This window comes from Temnothorax longispinosus, chromosome 12 (genome assembly GCF_030848805.1).
Source record: "Temnothorax longispinosus isolate EJ_2023e chromosome 12, Tlon_JGU_v1, whole genome shotgun sequence".
In the NCBI taxonomy this organism is placed as follows: domain Eukaryota; kingdom Metazoa; phylum Arthropoda; class Insecta; order Hymenoptera; family Formicidae; genus Temnothorax; species Temnothorax longispinosus.
The window spans coordinates 9,729,357-9,746,058 of record NC_092369.1 but is presented as its reverse complement, the minus strand read 5'-3'; the positions used below and the strand labels follow the sequence as shown (position 1 = coordinate 9,746,058).

The 16,702-nt window shown below is 37.8% G+C and overlaps 3 protein-coding genes across 17 annotated transcripts in view; 1 reads left to right on the top strand and 2 right to left on the bottom strand.

Annotated features, from left to right (window-relative positions):
• Cask (peripheral plasma membrane protein CASK) overlaps window positions 1-3,595 on the top strand; it is a 180,134-nt gene extending 176,539 nt beyond the window's left edge. For all 13 annotated transcript variants that reach the window (XM_071795775.1, XM_071795764.1, XM_071795768.1 and 10 more), the window contains one exon: window positions 306-3,595. In XM_071795775.1, the coding sequence (XP_071651876.1) occupies window positions 306-485 (180 nt within the window). In that variant the 3' untranslated portion in view covers window positions 486-3,595. The remainder of the gene's footprint in view (window positions 1-305) is intronic.
• On the bottom strand, window positions 3,496-8,130 carry Karl (lipocalin/cytosolic fatty acid-binding protein Karl). The gene is made up of 4 exons (XM_071795778.1): window positions 7,782-8,130; window positions 4,812-5,040; window positions 4,189-4,360; window positions 3,496-3,774 (listed from the first exon to the last, which is right to left on the bottom strand). The coding sequence occupies exons 1-4, from the start codon at window positions 7,944-7,946 to the stop codon at window positions 3,618-3,620; spliced, it is 723 nt and encodes a 240-aa protein (XP_071651879.1). The 5' UTR covers window positions 7,947-8,130; the 3' UTR covers window positions 3,496-3,617.
• A 4,142-nt stretch (window positions 8,131-12,272) lies between these two features.
• On the bottom strand, window positions 12,273-16,702 carry Cnb (centriole duplication and spindle assembly protein centrobin). Of its 3 annotated transcripts, none has more exons than XM_071795069.1 (9): window positions 16,621-16,702; window positions 14,770-15,562; window positions 14,571-14,679; window positions 13,815-14,507; window positions 13,497-13,723; window positions 13,208-13,410; window positions 12,837-13,114; window positions 12,605-12,766; window positions 12,273-12,528 (listed from the first exon to the last, which is right to left on the bottom strand). In XM_071795069.1, exons 1-9 carry the CDS (start codon window positions 16,649-16,651, stop codon window positions 12,439-12,441), a joined length of 2,586 nt encoding a protein of 861 aa, XP_071651170.1. In that variant the 5' UTR covers window positions 16,652-16,702; the 3' UTR covers window positions 12,273-12,438. The 3 variants fall into 3 exon arrangements, with proteins under 3 accessions (XP_071651170.1, XP_071651169.1, XP_071651168.1); XM_071795068.1 differs by having other exon boundaries at window positions 15,644-16,696; XM_071795067.1 differs by having other exon boundaries at window positions 14,770-16,696.

Here is a 16,702-nt window from a genome sequence, read left to right as displayed (position 1 = left end):
ACACATACACGTAAATATATCGCGTAATCGGATTATACCCATCATTTTCATAAAAAAAAAAGACATGGAATTACTTAAGCGTACAAATTATCCGGGAAATATGCGGGACGCTCAGCCAAAAAGAAACGTGAAAAGGTGGATAATATTTTTGCGTGGAAAATTCATGGAAAATTACACCGCGAAATTTTGTTCTAAAATTTAAACCGATTTTTTTATTTACCTATTTATTGCCTTTTTATTGCCTATTTTAGAAATGGATAGGCATGCAACTGCGATTTCTGTAACAATGTCGTTTGTGCTTTTAGTTCGACGGTAGTTTGGAGCGTCTGGCGAAGGAGTCGGACATGCTGAAGCAGGCGTACGGGCATTTCTTCGACCTGACCATCGTGAACAACGACCTCGACGAGACGATCGCCCAGCTGGAGGCCGCGATCGAGCGCGTCCACACGACACCCCAATGGGTGCCCGTCTCTTGGGTCTACTGACAGCGGTCTTCGCCGATTCGTCATATCGTCACCACGGACTGCAATGGTTCATCGAGGATGAAGCAGTGATCGTTGGCGCCATGACGATCATCGTACCATGGTCGACCTTCTCGTCGCGAATTGACGCCGACAGCCAGCGGCGTCCAACAGGAATACGCTGTAGGCAATTATGCCGTGCACGCTGGACGTACCCAACGTACCAGCAAACATACCCGCCGACGATCGGCTCGACGATGAAAACGATCGAAGTGCGTGACTATACGATGGCCGTGTGTTCATGAAATTTCTTTCCATCGCAGTGTAATTGTTATGCCAGTCGCGCGGGACACGAGGAGAGACCAGCAACATGTCGTAGTCATCCTGACGATGAGTATATTGCCACCGCGTCTGCCAACGAGGCGTCAGATCATCAGGAAACGGAACGCATCATCATTGAGCACGACGAAGATCAGTGACGGTAATGACGTCGTCACGCGTCTAGAAACGGACGCTTTTTTCGCGGACCACCAACTCTCTCCTGCATCTATTTCTCTCTCTGCTCCCGTCTTCCTCCTTCGAATTTCAATGATTAAAGACGAGAAGCAACACCGATCAGCTGGGACCTCTCTTGAACGAGACTGTTGAACGAATGTCGTGTCTTTCCCTCCTACTCCGCGCAATCTATCGCTTCTCTCGACACATTCCTGGCACGATTTCGGCGAATTCACACATGAATTTCTCACGGTTCCACGCGTAAAGGCAATCGCGTTTGCGAACGCGAACCATGTGCAGTGATACAGCAACGCGATAACAAGCATCAAAGAACCGTCGTGGAGAACCAAATGAGAAACAATAGCCGTTCATACTTCGCACGGACATCAACCGAGCGGCTGCATCTTCGTACCCTTTACCTGCGGAATCTATCGACTTTCCGTAAACTGTAATTGCCTCCTATCGTACTTTATCGTAATTACTTAATGAAAAGAAGCTAGAGATCGTGCGGCACGGCAGTGCCCATGAGTATACATATATGTATACATATACATGTATATACTTATACATATGTACGTATATAGTATGTGTATATGTATAGCGAAAGGCGAAAAGGTCCTGTCGCAATAATCGAAACCCACGTTTCTCTGATCGTTCAGCCAAAAGAGAAAAAGAAGAAATAGGAACTGGTGTGCTGCCGGCCGTCCGTCATTTAACTGTAACTTTAAGCAGTAGAGAACTTCGCCGGTTTCGTCTAGTACTTCTGCTAATATCTAACGAGTGTTCATCTCTTCGTCGCGGCTACCCCTACCGCGACGAATCTATGCGTATGCGCGAGCGCTTCTTTCGCCTTTTGTATCTTTCCCCGGTCGATTCTCGTTTCTTTTTTCCTCTTTTCATCTCTTTTTCTCTCTCTGTCTTTCACTCTAATCGCCCACCGAGCTTCTCTCACCTTTCTACTTTTGACAATCGAGACCGCCGTCGGGACGAGACGGTTCGCTCGCTCGCTCGCTTGGCCGTGCACTCGCCCAATCCCATTCATCGCAGATCGTTGTTCACGATACATCCCCCGGAATCGTAGAATCAAACATTCGCCGATGCACCGCGTCGGCCGACGATCTTGTATTTCTTGTACACAAACGCATGAAGCCGTACCGCACCTCTCCCGGACGAATGCACGGACGGCGGATACCGATCCGGCAGTGAGAATTATACAAGTGCTTATTCGGAAGTGCTTGTATGCGATTATTAAGTTCGTACAAGCATACACACACATTCACACACTTACACATAGGCACACATGCACGCACGCACGCACACGTGTACAGACATACACATATGGGCACACGTCAAAACTACAATGTCACTCGGTTCGTATTACTTACACCCTCGTACAAAAGCGCATAATCGAATGACGAAGTAACAAAAACGCGGATTTACTATAGGATATTTATAAAACGTAAATCTCAGATAAATAGATAGTTTACCAGCTATATGAAATAATAATGAGGACAACACGTCTCTCCAGTAGAGATACACACACGTGCACCAAGACACATCCCACACATACATCTACTCACACAACCCGCCCACTTACACACACACACGCACACAACACGCACACACACATACGCATATACATAAGCACGCAATCACACATGCGTGCGAGTGCAGGTTTACAATACAGATTTAACAATTAGGTAATTAATTTACAAATGATTAAAAAAGAATTAAATGTATGACTAATTAATATTAAAGAATTATTAGGAAACTAATAGGTGATATGCATATGCCCGTAGGACGAAGGAATGAATGCGTGTATACATGCGGGCGTGATATGATAGTTTAACGTTGATAACGTTGCGTTTATCGCGAATCTCTATTTGAGCTTTGGCTTCATCGGTCTGTCTTTCGTTCTCTCTCTCTCGGTCGCCGCAACGATCTCGAAACATATAGGCGAATTTATAGGCTCGTGTATCGCTCCCCTCGATGCGTTCTTCCTATTTCGCGCAACCCAACGACAGGACGACACGAACCGGTCGTGGCAGAATGCGCCCGATTATTATATATTTCAGAAACGCATATAAACGAAGGGGAGGGTCACGACGCCGTCACGCAATGTCACATTTTGCGGGGACCAGTGACTCTAACATCGGACAGAACCGAATTTTCATGAAGCCAGATGTGAATTTGTCGAGTAATGAGAATGCTCGCGCGAGAAAAAAAAAAGGATTGCCCGTTGGTGTGATAGCGTTCGTATGCGTAAAACATTGCGAAAAGCGCGAGGAGCATGAGTCACAAGTGATTTTGTAATATTTCTTATAAGTTGTAGCTGCCATATCCAGTAATTAAGTACTAGGTGCGTTGAGTGATAATCTGCTGACGACTGTTATGCTAATGATAATGATGACAATGATGATAATGATGACGGTGATCGTGATGACCGTACACGTGCTGCCGCACGTGTGTCTCAGTTAATTTGGATGAATTGTGCTAAGATATTGAGAGAGACGACGGGTCTAAAGAAAACAATAACAAGTTCATTACAATTATGTAATTATAAATAAGAGGAAGAGAGACGAAGAGTATTATAACACGTTGTTAATTGAATTAATAAAATTAGCCCAAAGTAAAGGAGAGATGTTTGATTTGTTGCGAAATTTATTGGCGTCTATGTTTTCGTTTCAACGGATGCCTTCTGATGATGTGGCTTCTTTTAACTGATGTCAGTGCCGGTATAAGGATATCTTCCGGGTTGTCTGTCTTATTGCACTGCTTTTGGTCCATAGGGAACATGTACTCCAAGTCAATGTCATACCTATGTATTGAAAATTTCATTTTTAATGATCTTATAAAATAATATGACAAAATAATATCTGCTTTAATTTAAGTTTTTAAGTATTTATTTACTTATTATAAAACAAGTGTCTTTAGCATGCCCAGAAATTTAATCGTCTTGAAGAAATTATTAAATTTGATTTTTTAATGAACGTTTCCTTGAGGTGCCATTAATAAAATAATCTCGAAAATAAAGAATTTTTGTAATTAACGATATCTAAATTGTATTCGCATCTTGTATTGAAATTACATTTTAAAAATTATTTATTTTCTCAAAGATTATTCTTTGAAATATGTATATGTGTGTGATTTTAATAAGTTTTGAAGATTTTGTTCAGAATTTTTTAAATTAAAATAATTTAAATCAAAATAATATCAAGACAAATGAAACTACCTAGGCAGTTTCTCTCGAAGATAAGAAATGACGTTTGCCCCAAGGCTCGTTTCACGGCTCATGATGAAGCTAGATAAATATCGTGGGCTTTCGCTTTTTTCAGCACAATGCATTAGTAATGCCCAGGATTTATAATCCGAATCTAATACATACGTATTGTACACTCCTTCGTCTGGAAAAGATCGAAAAACCATAAAATTATTCTGCAAAAAATCATTATTTCCACTAAATTAAATTATTATGACGATGATTCATTGAGAAAATGTATTTTCCGGAGAGTAAATCTTGAAAAAAGTTTACATCTAAAGCTGGCTCCAGATCAAACGGAGCCAAACCCGAGCGCGAACAAGTACAAATAAACAACTTGTTTCAATAAATACGAGAGACATCGCGAATCTAAGTTATTTATTCTCGTCTGCTTGGATCTGGTCCAATATTAATAAAGCAATTTAAAAATTGAATAAATTGAGAGTAATTAACTAATTAAAATTTGAAAATAAAATAGAATACATGAAAGAGAGCAGAACATGAAACATGAAACTTTTTTGATTATTTAATATTTTAATGTATAGAAAAATCGAAATAAAATTTAGATGGTTACGAAGGATGTGTAATGTGTTTACATGATAACTCAGCGTGCATCCAATGAGCAGGTAAGTCCGGCGAGGGGATTTTCCACGTGATGTTACCAACGAGCAGTTCGTTAATTGGATCGTCAGTAAAGCTGTAAGTGAAATTCATGGTAACTTCGGCGTTCTCGGGCGAGACCGAGAGCTCGGCTCTCATGCATCTGTACACGAGAGCTTCTTCTGAGCTTGCATAGTACTGTACTATGTACCACGATCCGAGAAACTGCAAGAAGCGCAAGGTGTCCGTTACGTGCGAGTGCATGTAGGCGTGAAGTCACGCGTGAAATAGGCGCACAACAGTTTACCACGCCGGGCTGATTTTATTCACGCTAACGTATGCTAATAAATGTGTGCGTTACCCAACGGGTCAAGCGATCGCGCTCAATGGTAAACGGCGTTAGAAATATATACGTTGAAGAAATTTCCCAGATGATTATCATTTCGTTTCCATTCGAAAGCGTGATACATTGTTATTCTCGAACTTGTATTTCTTATAAACTTATTTAACATTTTTTTCTTATTTTCCACAATGCATTGCATGTTTAATTGTATATCGTTTAAAGATACTTGTATAAATTAGACTCTTATTTTACATCTAATTAAATTTTTATGCAGCATTTATTTTGATTTGTTGCAAGAGGTTTCATAAGAAATGTATTTTTATAATTATCTGTGGCTAAATATGAAAAGGAATTCTATTAGTTTTAAATTTAATATTCGCGTTGAGCTTCTTTTTGACATACTAGATTCACGTCATTAAATTGAACTTAGAAAAACATTTCAAATATCACACAATGCATAAATTTGTCTTCAATTTTTATTAAACATAATATTTTATTATTAATGCCTCGTATTAGATTCTACATCAATTATTATATCAATAGAATAAGTATCCTCACTTATTACCTACCATTAAAAAATTAAAAATAAAGAAATATAAAAAGATACGTTGTATCTTATCCGCGAAAACATGAAAACACGCAACAAATTGGTGGGACTTATAACGGAAGCGTGGAGACACTTCGAAGTTTTTTCGGGTTATCACAAGATATATGTTTGTGTATCCTGGTTCAAAGCCTATCTCCATCGAAGTCACACGCGATCCGGTCTAAAACGCAATGTAATGTATTCAAATACGTACGAAATTTTATTTTTTCAAACTCGTATTAAACATCAAAAATTTGATTTGAATTTATGCCAATAAAAATAAAATAATATAGGAATAGATTGAAATTAAGCTATTTATCTCTTTTGTGCTCATAAAGAAAGCCAAAATATCTATATTTAAACGTAGATACATTTGTATTTCGCTTTGTAATTTTCCAAAACTGATATATAAGAATTAAAACACATCTGCGACACAATCCACTTCACTCACAACATATATCACCATATATGACAAAAGAAAACCAATGGAAATAGTCGAATATGTATGTCCAAAATAGTCCCCCCTATAAATACGTATCAAATCTAAAAATAAATCCGCTGAATGTAGCTCTGGAAAGAAAGACTCCGCAAGTACCGCTAAATTCTAATATTCCATATTCGCAAATGGTATACGTTTAAAATTTCAAATAATTATCTTTGTATAAAATCACTTTTCATTTTCCTTTCCCTTTCTATCTTATTAAAATTTATTAGATAATTGATTATATATATTGTTAAACATCAGATATTACACTTTTTTCGTACTTATGGTAGAGAATTGGATTCCCCCCCCCCTTAGTCGATTTTTATTAATCTTCAAAACACAAAACTATATGATTGTTTAATCCGAAAACGAAGAGTGCAAATTTAATCGGCATACAATGTGACTAATTTTCGAGAATGGGTTTTCAATGGAAATTAAACGCAAATTCCGCAAAAGTATTTCACATTCTAAAAAGTTATTTGTCATTTCCTATCCGCTTGTTTAAAAACTGATCGTAAATTAAACGGTATATTTCGCTTTTCGTCGTTAAAATCTTTGCCCATCTCTCTCCGTACAATTATTAATTTTGTAATATATCTGATTCAAAATCTGTGTCCAAAAATTAATAGTGCGTAATATAGTACGCGTTGAATTTATTTGCGGTTTACCAGTGAAATGCAAACGTTTGACAGCGTTTAGTATTTTCATGTCAAATCATGTATTATCGTTAATTGCACGGTAAACGATCATTTCTCTTGCTATCGCACATTGACCCTAATAAATAATCTTGAATTGCGTTCCATGTAATTAATATTCGATCGACATATTTGGCTGCAGTATATGATCATTATCCATTTCTGAATCACATCAGCGACGGATAATATATCAGTATACGTCATATTATTTCGCACTAATATCGCGCGTTGAATGAAATCCGTCAAATATGCATCCGCTCTACATAAATGATATCAAATGAGATAGCAAAAGTACGATTAAATCGGTGGTCACCGGTGAAAGTGTTGAACTTTATAACGCAATACTACAGTTAACATAGGAGTTAACTTCGAACTGTGGAAGCTGTAAATAGCTATAATTATAAAGAATATTTTATTAATGAAAATTAATTGTAATAACTCATTTTTTTCAATGAATCTAAAATTGCTTTTTTAAAGACTTTCTCGAGAAGTTATTCTGTATCAGGCTACGAAAATGAAATATTTGAGAAATTTAGAATATAAAAATTTGGTCTATTTTAAATATATATATATATATATATATATATATATATATATATATTCTTGAAAAAAAAGTATAGAAATTAAGCAGATCAAATTATGATATTGATGCGTGAAAGCAAACTGCATAATTTGATATCGAAATTTACGATTCCTAAGAAACACGAATCGTTGATCTAGCTTTATATGTACGTGAGACAATGTCTTTGCGCTTATTATATGTGAAACGCAAGAATAAACAATCGTCATTTAAAAATTTAAAATGGGGAATAAATCGGGAAACTGTGCGATCGTTATAGATCGCAGAGGATCTCGTACCTCGGATATGTCGAAATTGCGTATACCCTTCACTTTCGGGCACTTAGTCTTATCCTCCCGTCTCTTATTCCAAACGCTGCCGGCGTCACCGACGAGAAGTCCGACGACGAGCAGCGTTATCGTCAACCAGCAGAATCCCGAACGTCGTCTCGTTCCGGGATGCATCTTCACCGTGCATTCAGATTCAGATTCCGCTCGCGGTATAAACGGTATGAGGCTGCGACCGGCTGGAATCGCGCGCGACGCGACGTCTCTTCTCGGCTCCTCGGGGCTTGCTCGGCGACTAGAGGCCTGCACGTATGTACATATAGCCGAGCGCACGAAGAACGGACGCGCGACTCATGACTATTACACGCGGACGAAGAGGGGGTGGCCACTATCACGTTCCTCCCTTTGCATTCTTGCTGTTCCTTCGTTTTCAATCGGCAACTTGTTCCGCGCGCGTACAATCCTCATAACTGGCGCCGGCTGGAGCCTGGAGCGGCTGGAGCTCGAGGTCTCGTAAGCCTCTCGTAGGCGTGATCGCCGTTTATAGCTTAAAAAAAAAAACACGCTCTCTGTATCCTCGAGTTGCTTGTTCTCTCCGGATTGTCCCGTTCTCCGGGCGTTCGTTGTTTAGCTCGGAACTCGAGACTCGGGACCGCGATCTCCGAGACTTTTGCGATCCTTTCGCGATTGCGAAGTTTACGATCGTGTCATCTCTCGTAAGCGAGTGGAATTGCACTTATACCGATATGACCGGCGTGGTGGTCTCATTGATACATAAGATAATATAATACATGCATAATAGAGATTATCTTGCACGGAGTTGATTTTTGCAAATTGAATAAATAAATGTATAAAAGTTGTAACCCACACACTGTAAATATAATACACTCCGGTATATAACGATACGAAAAAATATTTCTATAACTTAAAAGTGAATTGTATAAGATGTGTAATGTGTGAGAAAACAATACACACGTATTTTATACATATATCATTTTACTGAGAATTATGTAAATAGGTGATATACTGTACAGAAGTCCGTCCGAAGCCGCAAGGCAAAGATCAAATAAATATATTATTATGTAATATATCATTTTACATTTATTTTGCTTTATGTAAGGTAATAATGTAAAAGAGATATATACATCTTCATATACATATAGGTACATATCTTTATTAGTTCTCAAACGCAATGGCACGTTTGGCACTGACTAATTTAAATACATTGGACGTGCCAACGCCTCGGCCAACGCAATTCAATGTATTCATTGAGTATATGAATAATATAATAATGGCATATACAAATATATATGCGTATACATATGTCATTATAATGGAATTAGTCAAGGCTGTTGAAAGGAAGAAATAGCGTAATTAATGCGTGAGGTGTTGTTTTATATAAAAAAATCTAATTACGACAAATAGATATCACCTCTTCCTTCTAGTAAGAATTAAATCATGACTAATTATTTCACCGAGAATCTTAAAAATCTAAAGAATCTTAAATATTTTAATCTGTACAGTAACATGATTCCATAAATTAAACTATTCAGTAACTCTAAACTCTCCGAAGGCAAAACCGACACTTGTGTCGACTTGTGTCGCTTGCTGGAAAGCTCCCATTATATGTAGCGACTGTATATCGCGCGGAACGGAAGCCAGAAACTAACAAGGCATGAAAATTGTTAAATATCGCTTGTACTACGCGTTTGCAGGCGGCGATCACTTCTTCAGAGATACGCTTTTTCCGCTAATATCAATGTACTTTGACGACTGCGCTTTTGCGGAATAATATATGTCATGAGATGAAATGAATCGAATAAGCCAGAAAATTGAGGATATGTCGACAGTTGAGTCGCGCATTTTTGGACGATTCGTCGCACCTTGCTCGGTTATTAAACCGACTCACGTCATATCGTGCCGTAGGTATCATGATGCTGTTACAATTGAACTTTTCAGTTATTAACGGATCGACTACGAGCTGTTTAACACTTTGAGAGTGCCATGTCATCCATTATATATCTAATTTCCGCAAAGACCATCCGTCACCATCGCATCTGTGAGTGACGGTCTCATTTATCCGATTCAGAAAAATTGTACTAAAATATTCAAGAAATAATTTATGCCCGCGGAATCCACCGTCGCGATTCGCGGACGCAGACTGACGATCGTATTCTCGATCTCGAGTTACGCATTCCGCGAGTTTTATCTTCGATTTCAGCCGGAATATTCGTTCGAGTTATAATACGCGACAGTGATTCTCCTGAAAGTATAGATTATAGAACATAATTATTTCAAGCGCGTAAAGTACGCGAAGGTGTATACATATAGCGCAGCGAGGGTGTAGCGTCGCCGCCGTCGCCGCGTCGCCGTGAAGTTGGCCGCGCAATTTACGAATTGCCTTTCCGCCATTTTAGGTTCTGCGGTGTTGCGCTAATTGACGAGACACGTCGCGGATCCTGCCTCCTGCCGCGTTCGTCATTTGATGATTAGCGCGCGATCGCGCGAAGTAGTCGAGTGATGTGGGGTGATAATGAGTGTATAATACCTTAATCTTTGTGCCTTAATGGAGCAACGACGCGCGGTGGTCTGAGAGGAGGAGCGGAGGCCCGGGGGTAGCATCAGGCGCCGGCGGGGCAACCACGGGTGAGTAATTCATTATTTATTTATCAGCTGTGGAATTTGTTTATCCCCACGAAAATCTCATTCTATGCAGTATTTTGCATTATTCCGTAATACAAAATTCATATGAAGCATTCCGCGCTATAATTTTTACTTTACAATTTTAATTAAATTTTAATTGTTTAGATTTAATTTGGATATATTTGTATTTTACAGATCAGCATCGTATTCTACAACTCCGCTGCTACGCATCGTACCTGTGAGTTTTAATTATTTTTATTTTAATAATGAATTTATGAGAATTTTATATGTGAGATGACAGAACCTTTTCTCAAAGATTAGTAATAAATACGAATTTGAATTTGTAATGAAACATGAATGAAAAATAGTATCATGCAGCAATTTATAATATAAAACATTAACAGCAAACGTGTTTAACGTATGATATTAATACAAAAAATGTTATTCGTGCATATATGACGAATTTTCGATTATATCTCGCTATAGTTAATTATATTTTAACTATAACTTTATGGACATTTATAGAAATTTAATACGAGAACTTATATAGATTATAATATATATTATCTTTTTCTTTTTTAATGCATAATAATTAGATATTTATTTTTCTATACATTTTACATTTAATTGCATTGCTTCAATTTACTGAAGAAAGAATACACTATATTTGTTATAATTGCTTGAGATTCCAAAAAAAGGGGGAAAAATTGAAAATTTTCTTATTATACTAAAGCTTACATATTGTTGCAACTGAAAATTGAGTTGTCCCCTAATTTTAGGCAGCTTAAAACTTTTCGTTCGTGTCGCTCCGACAAAAAAGAAATGATGTAAGATTTATGACTTCATCTGGTTATTCAGGTCATCTAAGTTTGAGTTTAGTTGCTTCCCTGTGAATGATACTACGGAGTTTATCGTTAGGATGAGTTGTTCAAACAAAATAACTTTATCGGCACTTTGACCGCAAATTGTTGGACTGCGTAATCTGTTTATTAAATGATCATGTATAACTTCCACGATATCTATTAAAAGACGCGGTAATCTCTCGCGCCAAATATATTTTTTGTAAAATGAAGCCTTTCATGAAAGAGACGCTACAACATTCTTTACAGGAAGTATATTACTGGAATCCTTTACAGGAAGGAGAATGCTTTTTTCCAGAAATAAATCATCGTTCTTTTTAAATAAATTGAGTTATCGAAAGATGCAAATATTGGTGGAAACTATTGATTTTTTCGATTACACTAATATAACAATGATATACTTGATGTGTAGATATAAATATATGCATGCATTTTTCTGCGCGATTCATTCAAATATACATATAAAGAGATATTTTTAATTATGCTCGGGCGTATGAAACAGTTTGTCATTTTAGAACCGCAATAAACGCACACTGAATTCCCGCTACGTGATAAACTTATCAATTCCTCAGTTTATTATTTTATCACACATCCTTTTCCTCTACATACTTAGCAATCATGACTTACGGAAATATTTCTGTCTGATGTGTCATGGTGGAAATTGAGGATTATCTTCGAATAGCAAAATATACTTAATAATTATGGAAATTAATATAAATTATAGTATTCACAAGACTAATATAGCAGCAATGTTATGTTTTTGTCAAGTTTATGTTATTACGATCTCGATATATAATATGTTTCAAATAATTTTGTAAAACCTTTTAAGCTCTAAAAGGCATGAAAATGGATAAATATATCTATATCTACCCACCTAAAAACAAATAAAGTAAATTTTCATTGGTCATTTTCAACTCACAAAATGATATTGAATGCTATCCTTCCGTGATAGAAAAATAGGAAAGAATAGAGAAGTGTAGAACTGCAAATTAATGCAATATATAAAAGATCTTATTTATTAAATTTTCTTTTTGCTGAAAAATAGATATTGGTATTTGTTCCATATAAAACTTATTTTACTGCTAATTAAGTACACTGTATCAAGTTAAACTAGCATAATCAAGCTCGTCCACGCCTTCAGTATCGTCATCATTATATGTTATATATCATTTCCAAGGGGGCTTGTTTTTCTGCTGATCTATTTTTGAAAGCATTTTTTGCGGAAGAGACATATGTCCACTAACATCGTATATATTCTAGTAAGAAAAGTGACGTTATTCGTATATATATATATGTGCGTTGATTCATCATTAATTATTATGATAAACAAACCTCGGGACTTGGTTGCCACGTGACGCTATCCTCACTCATCATACTCAATTCCTTTTTTAAGTAATGTTTCCGCGGTACCTCTCTGCATTCCAATGGTGGACTCGAAATGCTGCTTCTTGGTTTTGGATCTCTGTCTTCCTTTGCTAGCTGCATTTCTGTAATCTGTAAAAAATTTATTGATATTTGTGTTGTGAATACCTTAAATTATCGCCTGTATCTTAATTTTACTTACCATTTTCACATATTTTCGAAGGTCATCCTTCGATTCATTTCCACTGACTAACGGAGTATTTTCGATGGAATTCATAGTTATCACGCTTTCATTTTGATCTTCAAGAGGTGGTGCACTGATCAAATTATGTGTTTCTAACGGCATAGTATGTTTTATTGGTTCTTGAGAAAGTTTAGTATAACAATTTGGCATTGATTCAGATTTTTTAGGATATTTAGAATCAAAATATTTGTCTGTGTGAATTTTTTGAATCAAGGAAGTATTATCCATATTACTGCCTGTAATAACATTTTTTTTTAAATTCACGCATAAAATTAATACTGTAATCATAATAATTTTGTATGTAAATTCGAGCACATTCTGCGACTAACCTGATATAATATGCAGAGCCTGTTGCCATTGCTTTTGCATAACGGAATGTAATTGCTCCGCAAGTTGAGATTTCGCTGCGCGTTGAGAATTCAAGTGTGTTTCGAGCATAGACGATCTCTGTAAAGCTTGAGCTAATTGTAATTCGCATAATCGTTTTTCCTCTTTATGTTTTTCCTCCAGCAAGTTTATTTCCAAACGGTGTCTAAAACAAAATCCAACACGTATATAACTTAGAAGATTTGTATATATTTTACCGCGTTGCTATAAAAATGTGTATAGTGAACGAACTTATCGATAACATCCTTTATCTTCCTAGCAGCACATTCAGCTATAACTTGTTGCCTTGTTTTCAATTCCTCTAAAAATTCTGACTCGGCATTATCAAGTTGCGTTTGAAATTCTTGTAATTTTGCTTTCACCACCTCGTCAACTTGCTTCTGGTAAACCTCTTGTAATTCTGCTCTGATCTTTTCCTTCTGTTCTGCAACAGACTTGGTTTCATCCTTGGCTAATTTCTGAAACAATAAAGACAAAAATAAAATATATGGCTAATAAAGTGAACTTTAATACATTATAAGAAATAGATCAACATATGTAATATATTACTTCTGATCTCTTAGCGTCGTCAATAGATACGAGCAACGATGAATTCTTCTGTTCTAAAATAGAATTTCTATTTATCTCTTCTTTGAGTTTAAGTTGTAAATTTTCTTTTTCTTGCCTGAGCACTATCAACTCGGCTTCACAAGCATCTAGTGCTTTATGAATGACACCCATCTCACTTCGCACTTCGCCTCCCCTCAAGCGTTCTTTATTCAATTCCGATTGAACAGTTTTTAATGCCGCTTCATTTTGTTGATTCTTCGCCAACAACGTATTGAATTCCGTCTTCATTTGTTCACATCTATCTTCTGCTTCTTGAACTAGTGATTTGTAATTTTCTAATTCATCTGCATGAATTTTTAGTAGGTCAATCTTCTCTTTGATCATAGTGTCACTCTTCTCTTTATATCCAGCCGCCAAGTCTAAAGCTTTCGATAATTCTCCTTCCAGCCGTTTGACTTGAGTTTGAAATTCTGATATCTCAGATTGATGTTTTTCCGTGATGCTTTGCAAATTAGTTTGAGAATTTTTATGCTCAACCTTTAATATTTCGACTTGTTGCTTTAATTTAGACCAAGATGTATGGAATTGAGATATCAAGACATTTTTTTCATTGTCGACTCTAACTGCTACCGCGACTTTTTCCTGTTGTTCCAGCAAACGTTTCTGAAGTTCTTGAATCAGATGCTCGCAATGCTGAAATAAAAATATAAAATAATTCTTATGCCATATACTTGCAATATTGCATATTTATAATACCTCTCTACGGAATTTCTCCTCTTCTATTTTGATTCTAAGAGTTTCTTCTTGCGATCTAGCTGGATTAGATTCCCAGAAATCCGAAAGTGATAAAAATCGTTGACATTTCCTGAAAAATAAATTTTGTAACAACACAACAATATTTTCTATATGTTAAAAAAAGTTAATGTGCGATAAAAATAGTAAGCATATAAATTACCTTAAATTAAGATCTGTATTTGTTCCAACGTGCACGGTACTTTTACCAAAATCAGATCTTTCTTTATCATATAAAGTTTCATTATGCTGTGATATTTTACAAAGATTTAAAGGTTCCGTGTTACTACATTGTACGGTCTTCGACGGCATCATACCAGAAAGCTTGGCTGATTCATTGATATGTGATATAGGACCTGTATTTGTAATGGAAGATTTTGGTTGAATATATACACCGCTTGCATCTGCTTCATCTGTCATTAGAACGTTTGATTCTGCTACTGATTCTTTTGGTTTAGCGCCGTCAATTGTGGCTGATACATTAAACAAATGATCTATATTTTTTACATTTCCCATCGTATATCCATTTGATTTTATAACAGGCTGCTGAAGGTTCCGTTCCCATGTCTTAAATCCAGAAATTATTTTGTCAGTCTCACTTGGTTGGAATGAATCATCATATGACAATGATATATCGGGGAATGCGTCGTTTGCTTTCTTTTGAGAAAAGGCTGACAAAGCATCGGTAAGTTGGGCGTCTTTGTTCTCCCATTGGAAATCTGATTTTCGACGCGCACCAAGCTTATATTGCGCTTCTCTTTCTTGACCGCTTGCGTTATCAACCGTTTGCGTCGATGACATTGGATGAAGTGGCTCATTGCGATACTGATATCCGCCAGTGTTATTTATTCTTTTCGATAATTCTAATTCGGTAGCTTCCATCTCTTGGAGCAACTCGTCAACCTCCGACAGTTCCATCTCCTGCACTATTCTAGAACGGGTATGCAGCAGCTGACCTATCGATGCATTAGATGAATTTGACACGGGTATTGCTGATGGCGGGGAATCGTGGGGTTTGCAAGACAAGTTACTCATACGATCATTCGCTCGAAGAGACAAGCAGGAGTCCTTCGTAGACATAACAGTGGCATGCGAGAGCCCAGTACCACAGGAAGCAGGAGGCACCGCAAAGGAATCGGAGTACGAAGTTAGAGCGTCATGCTTGGTCCGAGTGAGATTATTAGTATTAGTCGAATGAGAGGTATCAACTGTCGTAAGGTGGCACCCAGACCTCACGTCTCTCTTCGGGAAGTTAGTACAGCTCTGCGACGAGTAGCCATTGGGGGTGGAAGGAACGGACAGAGATTTACGCGGCTTCACGGGGGTATTTTGCAAGCTAGCGCCTTGACTTACGGAGAATCTAGTTCTAGGTAGGGTCTGCCGTTGATAAGCAGGGTAGGACGCGCTGCCGTAGACCGGTTGAGAGTCGTTAAGCAAACTGCTGGGCGCGGAAATGTCCAGGCTATTGTCCCTGGACTCGATCGCGGTGATTCGGGACTCCAACGATTGCATATGTCCCACCAGCTCCGAGATAACACCGCCGCCGGCGCAATCCGTTCGGGATGCGCGATCGCTCGAGGTGTCGGAATCGGAAGACGGCACGTGGAATATATCGGGCGGGATCAGGAGCAGGACATCCGTGTCATCGGACTCGCTCATTATCCATCTAAACAAGTCGTCCTGCGAGCGGTGGCGAATTGTTAAGCGACTACCACGGGGCAGTCGATATTTGCAGAACGCTCGCAAAGCGTTCTGTCATTGATGTTTGTATACACTATACAGCGGAGAAGTAGCCCGCGGGACGTGCCGCAAACCAGTTAGGTTAGGTCCAATTTCCCCGCACCGCGTGTCTACGTTATAAAGGTAGGGTAGACAATACGAAGCGTATATTATGTTTCCGAGTAGCGTTTATAAATGGCGATTAATCATTTCCAGTCAGCCGCCAACGAGCTGCGTCGATCGCCAAGATATACACAGCTCCGAAATTTTGTAAACAAGCTTGAATGACACTCACGCGCCACACAGGACAACAATAACGCCCTCATCGGTTCAGTGAACTTGATATTCGTTAGCGGCAGTTAGTGGTAATAGCGCGG